Genomic DNA, 13951 nt, shown 5'->3' with positions numbered 1-13951 from the left:
TAAAACATGTTTATGTTTATCCTCGGAGCTTCTTCATAAACCTACAGACAATTAAAAGTTTGTAGTGGTGGAAGGGAGAAGAAAAAAGGAGAAGCCCTAAAGACAGTGTGGATGACACCGAGTGTCAAGCGGAGGTTAATTTTCTAGGGTATTGTAATGTCAATTAACGCCGCAAACTGCACTATGCAGGTATGCATAGGAAAGCTTCAAGACAGGTTGAGACATAAAAACCCAACACACCAATTGACCTTGGTGACAGTTGGAATTAGGAGCAAGAAAAAATGAGTAATTATGCATCTTTTGTTTTGTTTTACCGGAATCAGGTTATCGTTAAAACCCCAACCAGCAATGTTCCACTTATGCAACATCAGAGCGGATCTCATTAAGCGTCGAGACGTGTACGATGTAGTCAATGCGACCGGTGATGTAGTAATTTAGAGTGGCACTTGGTCAGGGAAAATGTTTTAACCAACAATCTGTAACGTGTATGGTTTGATTTAATTGTGACGAAATCTGCATGCTACAGCATGATTGGGCCTAGCTCTCACTTTGCTTACGTCGAGTTTAAAGTGTTACTTGATTTTGAGGATTTATATAATGTCCATTTTTAAGGGAGGGAACCAGGTAGCCAGAAGTCGTATAACAATGCACAGTTAGAATGTTAGTTACAATTTATCGCATGAAGTTTATTTTGACATACATACATACTGCCCTTAAAAGCATGAATAAGAAATCAAGTACAGATGGGACAATTGGGTTGTTATGGGTAGTATACGATAGTAATATGAACTATATATTTTTGACAAGCTTCTAAACGAAGTTCTGACAACTTTCTAGGACGAAATGTAAGGGGAAGTTCTGGAAACTTCCTACACACCAAAAAATTCTGAATTTTACTGGCAATGTAAACATCCATGCATGCAAACATTCATACATGTAAACTTCCTTTTCACGTAAACTAGCAGCTTGCAAGAAATGTTGCAAACAAAAGTGGGCAGTTACATACAATATATGGAATATTGCATGACATGTCTCATAAATTTACACGATCCATAATCTAAACTTGTATGATATATGACGCTCCATTTATGTGCATCATAGTAACGGAAATTTACACTACTTTTTTTAGCTGTGTAGGAGAAAATTTGGGAGCTTTTTTGGAGCAGTTTAAGCAAACTTACACAGAAAAGGTTTTGTATCTACATAGAGCAAACTTCCAAGGAGTTGTTCAGGAAGCTTTCAAGGAGAAATACAGGGAACATCCAAGGAGATGTTCTGTTAACTATCTAGAATGAAACTAGAAAACTTCCAAGAAATCATTCTGGGAACTTTCAATGAGAAGATCTAAGAACTTCCTAGGAAAAATTCAGTAAACTTCATTCACACATATAAATTATTAACAACTTCGGTAACTTTTAACCAATCTTTCAACAGTTGTTGATATTTGAGGTGGTCAAAGGGGTGAACAAACGCCTAAGCTTTTTCACATTTATATCGCTGTGACGCAACTGAAATTTGATGAGGGAATTAATATCTGTAACTGTAACCAGTTCGTTTTTGTTTGCTAATCTGGTCAAGACGTCATACTTAATTATCTTAAAGTTAAATAATCCAGCTCAAACCGTTGTAGGAGTAAGAAGTGGGACCATCATCATCATCATCGTCATCAACAGCTGAAATGTTCGGTAAAATTCCGGCATTTCAGTTGATTAGTTCTTTAGCTCGCAATCAATGGAAACTCTATCACAATTACAAGATCTGAGTATTTAAATGAGGCTGAAAGATCTTGATTTTAGGTTCGAGTTAAAGAGATTTTAAAAGAGGTAAAAGTTTTATCAAGCGATGAGCTGTTGAATGTCCGGTAAAAAATTACAGAAATTCAGTAAAAATGTTAAGTGTGTTGGAAAGTTAGCCTAAAGTCTACTTGTAGGGAATTTTGAGCCACTTCTTAGTAATAGTTCTTGGTACTTTCTAAGGTAAGTTCCAAAAAAATGATCGGGAAACTTTTTTTTTTGACTTCCGACCGGAAGTCCTGAAAACTTCTTTGATAAATTTCTTAAAACTTGCAAGGACAATTGCAAGGAAATTCTAAAGAGAAATACTGGCATTGATCTAGAAGAAGAAGAAGAACATCGACCAAGGTTGCTAGGGCTCTGGTTGTCCCTAGCATCCTTTACGGGGCGGAACTGTGAAGCAGGGGTGGTGTCTCCCTGCTCAAGATTCTGGAACCTCAGTACAATGAGGCATACAGAATCTGTAGCGGAGCGCTGAGGTCTTCACCTATAGCTTCTCTGTTGGTGGAGAATGGAAAGGTTCCTTTGGTGAATACGAGGGAAGGCTCAAGCTATTTACGGACGGTTCATTAATCGAAGAGGAGGTTGGTTATGGGGTGTCTGGGGAGGACATAAGCCGCTGCGGCCGGTTACCCGGTCTCTGTGGTATCTTTTCAGCTGAGGCCTATGCTCTCCTGCAAGCTTGTAGGCTAGCAAATGGCTCTCAGGCTGTTGTATTCTCTGACTCTGCGAGTTGTCTCTCTGCCCTTGAGCATGGGCAGGTTGGACACCCGTGGCTGTTAGAGGTGCAACGGTACGCTAACATAACCTTTGCATGGGTACCTGGACACGCATGTATACCAGGGAATGATGCTGCTGATAAACTAGCTAACCAGGGTCGTCTTGCACCTAATTCTCGAGATCAGAAAGTTCTGACTCGGCTGAGGATTGGTCATACACGGCTCACTCATGGACCTCGATTTAGCGGCAGTGTGGCCTACTGCCAGGGATGCGGTGCGGTATTAGATGTAAATCATCTATTGGTGGAGTGCCCGGTGAGAGCACAATTAAGGGAAGATATGGGTGTCGTTGGTTCAATCGATGAGGTATTGTTCAACGAAAGGAGTACAGAGCAAACTGTACTCAACTTCCTGAGGGCATTAGACTTATACGATATGATATAAGCATGAGTAAGTTGAAGTGGCATTAGAAAGAAAATGACTGGTAGTCATGCCACTTCATTCGACAAGAGGCAGTCCTAAAGGTCCTAAAGACCAAGGTACACGAGGGAGGACGACCGACCTAACGGGGGACACAATGATGAAACAGCTGATGTTTAAAACCCGTCTCGAATGAACTAAATTCTCCTCTTGTAGGGGAACAGTTTAAAGAGACGTTAATAGACGTATCCAGGAACACAACTAAAAACTTTCCAACGGAAGTTTATACAACATCCTATGGAAAATTCAGGCAACTTCCTGGAGAAAGTTCAAAGGAACCTATTTGAGGAAACTCAGGGTATTTCCAAAAGGTGAAAGTTCTGGCAACTTCCTAATGGAAGTTATGAAAACTTTTTAGGAGATGTTTCGCAAACTTCGGAAGGAAAGCTTAATCCAACTTCAATATAGAAGGTTTAGTCACTTACGTGATGAACTAGCCTACGCCTAAAAATAACGGTAATAATAAAAAAAAACTTCCAAGGGGGAGTGTTGGCATCTTTCAAGAGAAAATTCCAGAAATTTCTGGAAATTTCCAAAAGGAAATTTTGTGAACGTACCAGCACTGGCGGCACCAGTGAGGGAGGGGGACTTAGAGGGCACATGTGCTCTCTCTATTGTAGTTATTCAAGACACTACCCAAGTAACCAAAAGTTCTGATAAAAGGCTATTTGTGGCTTAAGCAGCTTGGTTGTAGGTGGTCTATAGAATTCTAAGCAGCCTCATGTTTAAGTCGTTACAAGAACTTGAAAGTTCCGATACAATAATTGAAGAGCATTCTAAGCAACTTCTGGCAATTTTATATTTCGTTCGGACTTTTATGAAAGTTAATTCTGAAGTCAGGTTTTTATGAAAGTTATTTCTAAAGGCAGGTATGAACGTGTATTGATTTATCAGCATAAGTAGTAGTATTGGAGCTGTTTGAAGAATTAAACCCTGTCCTTCTGCGTGAGAGCCCCAGCACGAACCGCTACGTCATCTGAGATATATTAAAGTGCCCAAATAACATTGCAAGTTTTATCGAGGTTTTAAAGTATGCTACAAGTCTAAATTATGGTCTACATAACCCTCACAAAACCAACATTGTTAATTGGGTGAGCTGTTGTTCCGCCTACTGTTGGAGTTTTCAGTGCTGAATACGAAACACAACACTATGATGAATTTTAAATTGGTGTTTGCCCGCAAGGTATTCCAACACACTTGTGGCGCAGTTGTTAGCGTTCGTAGATTGCAAGTGAAATATACGGGTTCGAATCCAGGAAATTGCTCTTAATTTTTGTTTATGCTTGGATGGAATATTGATGAACTGATCATTTCAAATTTACGTACATTATTTTTGTTACTAAAAAATACTTCTGCGGATTGCTTCATGTGGGCTATGACGGACCTTTTAAGAAACTTTCAAGTTGCTAAGAAGTTCCGTAGGGAACTTTTAAGATACTTTAAAGTGTCTAAGAAGTTCCACTTGGAACTTGTTCGGAACTTTGTTGTGGCCATGTTTTAGCCTTGCCTGAAGTTCCTAAGAAGTGCTTAGGGATCCTTTTATAACTTTTTTTTAACTTCAAGTTGCTGCTTTATTTGAACTTTATGGAACTTGAAAGTTCTAGCGGAACTTTATTTGAACTTTATGGAACTTTAAAGTTCCGTCGGAACTTTAATTGAACTTTAAGGAACTTGAAAGTTATATCAGTACTTTATTCGAACTTTATGGAACTTGAAGGTTTTGTCGGAGCTTTATTTGAACTTGGACGTGAGTTTTATCGTTGAATGTGGAACTTTTGGTATTGTTTATAATGTTTGTCAACCTTGTAGTGGATATATGTTGACAAACTACAATAGAGAGAGCACATGTGCCCCATATGTCCCCCTCTCTCGCTGGTGACTCCAGTGCTAGGACGTTCACAAAGTTTCCCGAACTTTCTCTTGAAAGATCCCAAAACTCCCCCTTGGAAATGCCTAAATCCTCTATATCGAAGCCACCAGTGTGAAAAATCTTCTGGCCTAATTTTGAGCTTTCCAAGGAGAAGTACATACTTCCAAAACAACTTCCATGAATAAGTTCTGGAAACTTCCGAAGATTATCTAAGAACATTCTATGGACATTTTGGGAAGTTAATGCAACATTCTAGGGAAAATTAAGTAAACTTGCTTGGACAAGTTCTAGGAGCTTAACTTCTAAAGGATAAATCTAAGGAAAGATCGGGAAGCTCTCCTTAAGAAAGTAAATGAAACATCCATAGTGAAATATTCCTAGAAGATGGCAGTTGCTTAGAACGAACCCTAGAAGTAATGTAGAGACCTTTCCAAAGATGATCTTAGAAGATCATAGGGGACTTGAAGAAACTGTGTTTCGGGAACATTCTAGATATATCCTAAACGAGGTTCTCTGCAGCTTCCGTATATAAATGTATGGAACTTCCTAGGCGAAAATCAGGAAATTCCATTGCGAAAATTCATGAAATTCGTTGAAAAAGTACTATGAACTTCTTGTGGAAAGTTTTTGCAATTTTTTTGGAATGTACTGGCAAATTCATTAGGGATGGTATAGGAACTAGTTATTATGGATTAAGGATTTTCCTAAAGTAACCTCCAAAAGTTAGTTTTAGAAACATGTTATGAGAAGTTCTGAGAAAGCCTAGGGAAATATCAAGAAACTTTCCAGGAGAAATTTCGGGAACTCTCAAAGATATGATCTAGGAACTGTACATGAGATGTTTTGAGATCTTTATGATTACGATTTACGAGGAACTTCTTAGTTGAAGTTTAGGGATCTTCCTAGGACAAGTTCTGGAATTTATTTTGAGGAGCATCTTCTAAGAAATTCAAGGAAGTTATTAGAAGAGAAACTTTCCAGGGCAATTGCATACCATTTTCAAGTTGTATTTCTGGGAACTTACCAGACTAAGCATTAAATTATCAAAACAGAGATATTTTAAGAATTTTCTAGAGTCTGACAAAGGGTTTTACTAGTAGACAATTCTGCTGACTCCCAAGACGAATTTCTGGTTACACGTAAACTGATGAAAAATAACTTCCATAAGTAAGTTTTGTGAATTGTTTGATTAAATGTCTTCTCGGAGAATATTGAATTTACATTCATTTTGTTAGTTTTGATAAAATCTATTACATTTTCCAGAAGTCTCTGAGCTCCCTTAAAGTGATGTGAACTTCCATCAAAAGTTCTTTATTCAGCTTCCAGAAGCCCTGTGGATTTTCCACAAAAGTGAACTCAGCTAAGTAGTTCTGTGAAGTACTGTGTGTTCCCCAGAAGTTTTAGAGGACTTCCTTAGAAGCCTTGTGAACTTCTCCAGAAGTCTTGTAAAATTATCATTAGAACTTTGTGAACTTTTTGCAGAAGTACTGCGGACTTTCTTCGGAAATGCGGCGGGCTTTCTTCAGAAGCGGTGATGCACCGAATATTCGGCCACCATATTATTCGGCCGAATATCGAGCTGTCCTAACTCAAAATTTCCCTGAAAGGTGTTTGAGTATATTAGTGGCCGAATATCAGTAAAAAATCGCGTGTAAACGCCAAATACTTGACTGAATAGCACTATTCGGTGCATCACTATCCAGAAGACATGTAAACTTACCCCATCAAAGCCTCTTGATAATTTTTCATAAGCCCTGATTTCCCATAAAATCCTTGTGAACATTCCTTAGAAGTCCTGTGAATTTTCCCTAAAATTGCTGTGATTCCCCTTAAACTTGTGAACTTGTATTAGAAGTCCTCTAAGAAGTTTCTCCAAAACTCCTGTATTTTTAAGCAAGTTTCTCAGAAGCCCTAGGCCAAAATAAAAATGTTGGTTTAAGGGTTTTGGCAACACCACATTAAGGCCTTAGCGGCGCCAGTGGTGTAGTGGTAAGCGCGATAACCTCTCACCCCAGCAAGCCTGGGTTCAATCCCAGTCGGCGCCGCCGGGATGTTCTGTTCTGAGGCATAACATCTCTGATCACGCCTTCCATCGGAAGGGGAGTAAAGCCGTTGGTCCCCAGTCCATGAGATGATGGGTCGATAGGTTGGGCTCAGGTATGGGAGCTGCCTAGCTGGCGTCGGTAGCATTGGTGCTCAGCACGTAAAATCGATGGAAAACAAAATCAAGATAAAAAAAATTGTACAGGCTCACTCGAATAAACTTTACAGAGCCAAGTTATCATTTGCATTACACATACTTAATCTTAATTTTAAATCTAAAGTTACAGAAATTGAACCAAATTCTTGTGGTCGTCTCGAGGTTAGTGGAGATTTACAATTGTATAGATGGGGAGAGGGAGAAGGAGATTTTAAATATGATTTACGATACAAATATTTCACTATTCCTAAAACAAGAATTTATTTCTATTCAACTTAATATCAGCAGTGTAAATAACCATTAAAAAACTACACACACAAAATACAAACAAAACACAAAGTTAAACAAACTATAATCTAAGGTTAATAATCTTCAAGAAAAAAAATATATGAGTTTCATAAACTCCAGATCACGTCTATCCAAATTTCCCGAACTAGAACATTATGTTGCCTACCTCGAGCCCGAAGGGAATCGTATAGCTCAGATCTGACTCCACGATGTTCTACACAAGACCAAATAATGTGATCTGCGTTAAAGCGTTGCTTATGTTCACATCGATTTTGTTACGGTGTATAATGGAATGAGTTTATTTTGTGCTTATTTTGAGCTCTCTATGTGCTTTATTTGTTCGCTCCTGCACTTCTCTCAAATGTTCGCGTGCACTCACTGGTGTCTTGCTCCCAAAAAAATCAAGTGCAGGAGAATAATAGCATACAGCACAATCTTTTTTTCAGCTGTGAGCGTGCTTCCAGACGATCCCTGGTCATTAAGCAGAATTCTGTAAAGTTAGCGTAGGACTTTTTACTAGAAATAACTGTATTACAAACCTGGTGATGAACTAGCCCACAAGTGGCTAAAAATCACCTTAATAAAGATTTAAAAAATGTATTATAAACCAACTCAAAACGCTACACGTAGGAAAAGATGGTCGAGATCTCGAGCTACGAAAATATTTCAAGATTACGGACTAAGAAACATCTAGCTCTAAGGCCTCAGATTTCGACGCCTGTAAAAATCATCAAGATTTTAGACTTCACCATCTTGGACAAATAATTTAAATTTAAAACTAGGAGATACTTCTAGAGGAATATTCCAAGTGAAATCTGATGTGAGTTTCAAGTGAATGGCGAGGATAATTCCAAAGTAAACCTGCGGTAAACCTATTCATGCAGGTGTTTTAAAATGCAATTTGCAATACCACCGATTTTTTTTTTTTTTCAAAGCAACACATTAAACTGCAGTTGCCACCGCTACAAGAGTTACTACAGCCAACACCACCCTTGTGAGTGTCAATAACTCAATCAGCATTAAACCGAATTAAATTGAGCCCGTCCACCCTTGGAACCTTGAACTCCTCACCTATAATTTCCGACTGTTTATTACTGTCGTAACATTCGTACAACCTACAAGGTGTTCCGTTTGACATGCACCTCCCGCCCTATATTTATAACGCAACAAGTAAGACTTTATATCAATTTGTTGGAATCGCATATTTTTTTATTCTGTTCTTATGCATTCGTAGAGGGCTACCTACCAGCCTACCTGTTTACTGAGTTAAGAAACCTACCACTTGTTGCATAAAACATATGTACGACAAGGGCGCGTACCAAATTCCCTACTTCCGATGATGGTTGGTAATCGAAAGAGAACCTTCGATTGCATGTCTAATGTGTACACAAACACACTCATATTATACTTAAATGTATTCATAGTCGATTGCCGGCTGTTGTTGTTAGCCGAATAAAATACATGCATCAAACGCATGCATGGAATGCACTTTCCACTTAAGCTTAGCACCCCATCAATTACAACGCCTGCATTTATTTTTTGTGGCACATAGGGCAACGTGATAAGCCGGCACGGGTCGTCGTGCGCCACCGTAGATCGTTTGAAATTTGTTTGAAAACATCTGCCTTCTGAACAGGTCAATTAAGATCTCAGCGGCGAAGGAATTCAAACTAATAATGGACCACTACTGTTTGGGGCCGTTATTTTACTTAGATGAAAAAATCGAATTTAGAATCTATACGCCCATTTTCGATCTACTTCCACTAAGCAAAATTTGATACTGGTCTTTGGGCCTGCAGTGAAATTTTTTATGTTGTTTATTGTGGCTAGCTCATGCCTATTAGAGAAGAGCATGATATAATACTGAGTACTACCCTGCTTGGGATCCGGAAAACGAATTATATCTGAATCACAATCAGGCTCTCAGCAAGCAATCAATATCAATAAAAAAAAAAACAACAACATAAAGGTTGAACACGAAAAAATCCGGACACGAAATTCAATGTAACAGCTATACATTAGTAGGTTTTATGCTTATTTTTAGACCACTGTTTCAGTTTTCCTTCTTACCATACGCCATTAGTCGAACTTTTCTTCGTACACGGCTCATCATCTTTTGCAGCCCTGTTCCCACTTGTTTGACTGCCAAATTCCATTTCCACTTGAAATCATTCAGGTCAAATGCAGTTCCACCCTTTTTCTTCAGTATGTGCTTCACAATTGACCAGTATCCCTCAATTAGCCTTAGTTCCGGAGTATTGGCCGGATTCATCTCATGCTGCTCCAGAAAAGCGAGTGTCTATTCCCTAGACACTCCTCCTGGTAAATTTGGTAAGGTTCATGGTCCCAGAAGTAACGAATGTTTAGCTTTTCAACCCACAACTGCTAATTTCTTGCCAGACAGGAACTTTTGAGGAATTTCGACTTCTTTTTGATTTTACATTCTTCCGGGGCACTCTTCCGGTCAACCGAGGTATAAAATTCCTGCCTAGGAATTTGATCGAAAACTGCCAGGAGTTGATAGGCCGGGATTTTCGTTTCGTGCGTGCAGGATCGAATCGCGACGGGCTTGCTCCGGTATAGCCATGATGTTAACAAATGAACTTATCCTTGCAACCAATGCCTACTGTGATTCTAATACACTTTTAGCTTGATCCAGTGAAAATTTGAAAAATTTTACTCAAAAAATGCCTTAATGGCAGCGTTATAATGTGTCCGGATTGTTTCGTGTTCAACCTTTACTACCAGACCAGCCACACAGCAGCGCTTAGCACCATATACATCAATATAGATCCCGCAGAGTTCCGACACTTCATCCCGCGCATATAAATATCCAGTGCAAAAGCCACACATCAAGTAATTAGACGCTTCCCAAGGCGAATTCGCGCGCTTCTCGTGATAAGCATCACACGAGTTTCGATTTTCGATTACCTTTTACTCATCTTCCTCCTCCTCCTCATCCTCTGTCGGTTGTTGTTCCGTATGGGCTCATAAAAACCGACATTAGTACTAATTTTCTTCCTCCACCAGCAGGCAGCAAACAAACTGCTCTTGCTAAAACAATAAAAAGACTAAAACCAACCGGTCGACCCCGCTCTCGGTCTATTGCTGTGTGCATAACTCAGGCCGGACCTATAGTCGCATACACTTCACATAGCTCACTAACAAAAAAAAAAACAACATGCTCATTAATGCTCAATTTCCGAAAATAGTTAAATGTAATTATGACTATTAGGACCCACAACCGGTTCCTCTATCACCGCAGCCACCGGCCCCGTTTTTCGATTACCACGTCAAGATTTTCAGTAACCTTTCATCGGTTTCCTTATTCGGAAGACGTTGCGCCAAATTAATATCTACTACCGACCGACACGAACGACCGCTCGCCATCGTCGTAGGCGAAAAGATTAAATGCAAACGATATGCATATAGGCGACGGCAATCTTCGAGTCAGACTTTCGCCCCTGTTTTTATTCTTTTTAGGAAACTTACTTGGATTATTGTTGTACTCGGGCCATAGCGTCGCCACCTGACAGCCAAGCGCTCGTCGGTTCAAACTTTTGCAGCAGGACCACTTCCGACCCTGCCACAGGCTCGGATGGTAGCGGAACGATTTCGGGCTGTACTCTTCGCAAACTGAAACGGTTAAAATTGGCATCGATTAGTACTTAGAAGGATAAATTACAATATCAATTTATGCATACCTTTCCTAATGGACACGATCCAATCGGTGCGCTCCTTTTCGCTATCGGCTACCAGATACAACGTGTACTGGGGCAGCGTAGTCCCCGGATAGATACCGTCACTTTCGCAGTAACCGACTTGAAAGAAGTAACCCTGCAATTGTTGTTGATCGTTAAAATGCGATGTCAGTTAAACTTGCCACATGGTCGTAACCTACCTCAGGTGCCGCAGTGTCACCTCCCTCGCCGTGCAGTATCGCAGGTTCAACCAAACGTACCCCACGGACACTGATACGACCCCGTTCGCGGCGTTTCTGTAGGGTAAAATGGTGAAAGAAATGAATGTAGGTTTTAGTGAGAGTTTCGCTAAATTTGCAAGCGATGTTGGCAGAATAAGCAGCTAAATACCTACACAGATGAACGGAAGTGATGATTTCCTCAGAATCAAGGACCAAACCATGTGACTTTAGTAAATTTGGGTATCGCTTTTCGGGTTCGTCGCTTATTTTTCCATTTCAAATAATTGAATGCATGAACTCTAATTTAGGGGGCAAAAAATAAAAACTGATCTAGGATAAAAGCTTAATTAATAAGTTCACTTATTGATTTAGACTTCAAAACCATGATGTGCTATATCAATGCAGGTTACCGATTTAGATTTAGTGATCCCAAATTCACTACAGAGACGCATGGTTTCTTCCTAAAGACAAATCCTTGTAGAGTTGTGATATGAGCGTGCGAAGTAGCGAAATGTGATGTGCATTTTGAGAAGCGAATAGATTTGTATTTTTAGGTTGGACTTTAGCATGGTTAGTTTGAAGCTTTAAAGCAGATGGTGCGAAATTTAGTTTGTGTTAAGTTAAACAGAATGAGTACAAAAGCAATGATACACAGGCACATGCTACTGTTAACATGAGAAATGTAACTGACGAATATCGATAGCCCAAAGCATAAAATTGTATAGACTTAAAAAGACCATTGCTACACTCAAATCAAAAAGGCACATATACATTAAATATAAGTATGCGTTTCGTACAATCATTGTACATGAGTTTTAAAAGAAATGTAATGGTTGGTTCTTACAACAGACTGTAGCGATACGCAAATCGTTTAACAATATAGTTGAAGGTGCTAATTTCAAATAACAGACTAATGTGATAATTTTTATACGATAGATGAGGAGATGAAAGTATAGAGTTGATAGTTCCGTTAGAGTATGTCAGTGTAAAAATTGTATATAGAGAGTAGAAAGCGAGCAAGGACAACTTTTTAGGAAGGTACAAACCGGTATATGATCATCTCTCTTTACCAAACTCCCCCGTTGGAGAGGGATGATGAGGGGTATCCTCCCCCGCCACCACTGGCAAAAAGAGATGATCACCAACTTGCTCATATACCGATGATGTGTATGAAAACAGTTTTATCGATTGTACCGCACTCAAGTTGTTATCTGAAGGAAGGCATCCAGTCGTAGGTTTGGAAATTGCAGCTATTGTTACCTCTACCACGGTATGTGCTCCTGTCATCGTCGACTTGACGATCTCGATGAGAAACGGGTAGGGTAGGTGCTGCTGCTGTACCTTTCGACCAATGACAGTAATTGATGATAAGCTCCCATCCAGAGTTATTTACGTTAACTATTTGTTTTTTTGTATTACTTCTGCATGAAATCAACGATTTACATAGTTGAAGACGCTAATTTCAAATAACAGACTAAAGTGGTAATTTTATACGATAGATGAGGAGATGAAAGTATAGAGTTGATAGTTCCGTTAGAGTACGGCAGTGTGAAAATTGTATGTAGAGAGTAGAAAGCGAGCAAGGACAACTTTTTAGGATGGTCCACTTTAGTCTGTTATTTGAAATTAGCATCTTTAACTATGTAAATCATCGACTTCACGCAGAAGTAATACAAAAAACAAATAGTTAAAGTATTTAAGAATACAGTCAAGATTTCTAAAGTGCGGTTAAAAGGGACCGCACTATAGGAACCGGCATTAACGAATACACGTAGCATATGGGATTAGAGCTAATTCGGGGAAATCGCTTATTGTGTGGTAATTTGAAGAGATAACTTCCTGGTGTCTACTGAAAAGTTAATAAACAGAAAATTTTCCACCTTTTGAGAACATTTAGCATCCGTAAAGTCACGAGTCTGATCCGGAAGACCCGGAAAATTCGTAAAAGTGGTCAATCCATGAAACTAATCCTAGAGCTCTGCCGTTTTTTCGAAACCGCTCATAGACGTCTTATCAGAATTAATTTGAAGTTGTGACCTGAATATGGACCCAGAGGACCACGGGATGGTCCAGCGGAAGATCCGGAACATCCGTACAAGTGGACATTCATGAATCTGATCCTAGAGCTCAGCGGATTTTTTGAAATCACTCCTAGACGTCTTATCAGAATGAATTCGATGTTGTGACTGGAATATGGACACTGGAGACCACGGGATGGTCCACCGGAAGATTCGGAACATCCGTGAAAGTGGTAAATGCATGAAACTGATCCTAGAGCTCTGCAGATTTTTCGAAATAACTCATAGACGTCTTATCAGAATGCATTTGGAGTTGTGACTAGAATATGCACCCAGGGGACCACGGGAGATCCGAAACATCCGTAAAAGTGGTCAAGATTCCTATAGTACGGTTAATAGGGACAGCACAATTGGAACCGATATTAACGAATACCCCAAGCAACACACTACCATCAAAATAAGTTGTTGCAACTTGATTGTGACTGGAATAAGTTGCAAACAAGCTACCACGATTTTTCAGTGACAAGTGTGCTGCTAGGGACACGTACTATATGGGATTAAAGCTAATTGGGGACAAACTCTCCTTGTAGGGTAATTTGAAGAGATAACTTCCTTGTGTCTTCTTAAAAGTTATTAACAAGATAGATGACCACCTTTTGGG

The 13951-nt window shown here is 39.5% G+C and overlaps 1 protein-coding gene across 1 annotated transcript in view; it reads right to left on the bottom strand.

Annotated features, from left to right (window-relative positions):
• The window catches only part of Btk29A (tyrosine-protein kinase Btk29A), a 362292-nt gene that overhangs the window by 287442 nt on the left and 60899 nt on the right, over positions 1-13951 (bottom strand). The window contains exons 2-4 of the mRNA XM_065229507.1: positions 11252-11347; positions 11055-11187; positions 10843-10986 (exon numbers count right to left, since the gene is read on the bottom strand). Coding sequence (XP_065085579.1) covers positions 10843-10986; positions 11055-11187; positions 11252-11347 — 373 coding nt within the window. The remainder of the gene's footprint in view (positions 1-10842; positions 10987-11054; positions 11188-11251; positions 11348-13951) is intronic.

This window comes from Ochlerotatus camptorhynchus, unplaced genomic scaffold, assembly GCF_037179485.1.
Source record: "Ochlerotatus camptorhynchus isolate MF236.1 unplaced genomic scaffold, CSIRO-AGI_Acam_v1.1 ptg000315l, whole genome shotgun sequence".
Lineage (NCBI taxonomy): Eukaryota > Metazoa > Arthropoda > Insecta > Diptera > Culicidae > Ochlerotatus > Ochlerotatus camptorhynchus.
This window is presented reverse-complemented; position numbering and strand designations above follow the sequence as displayed.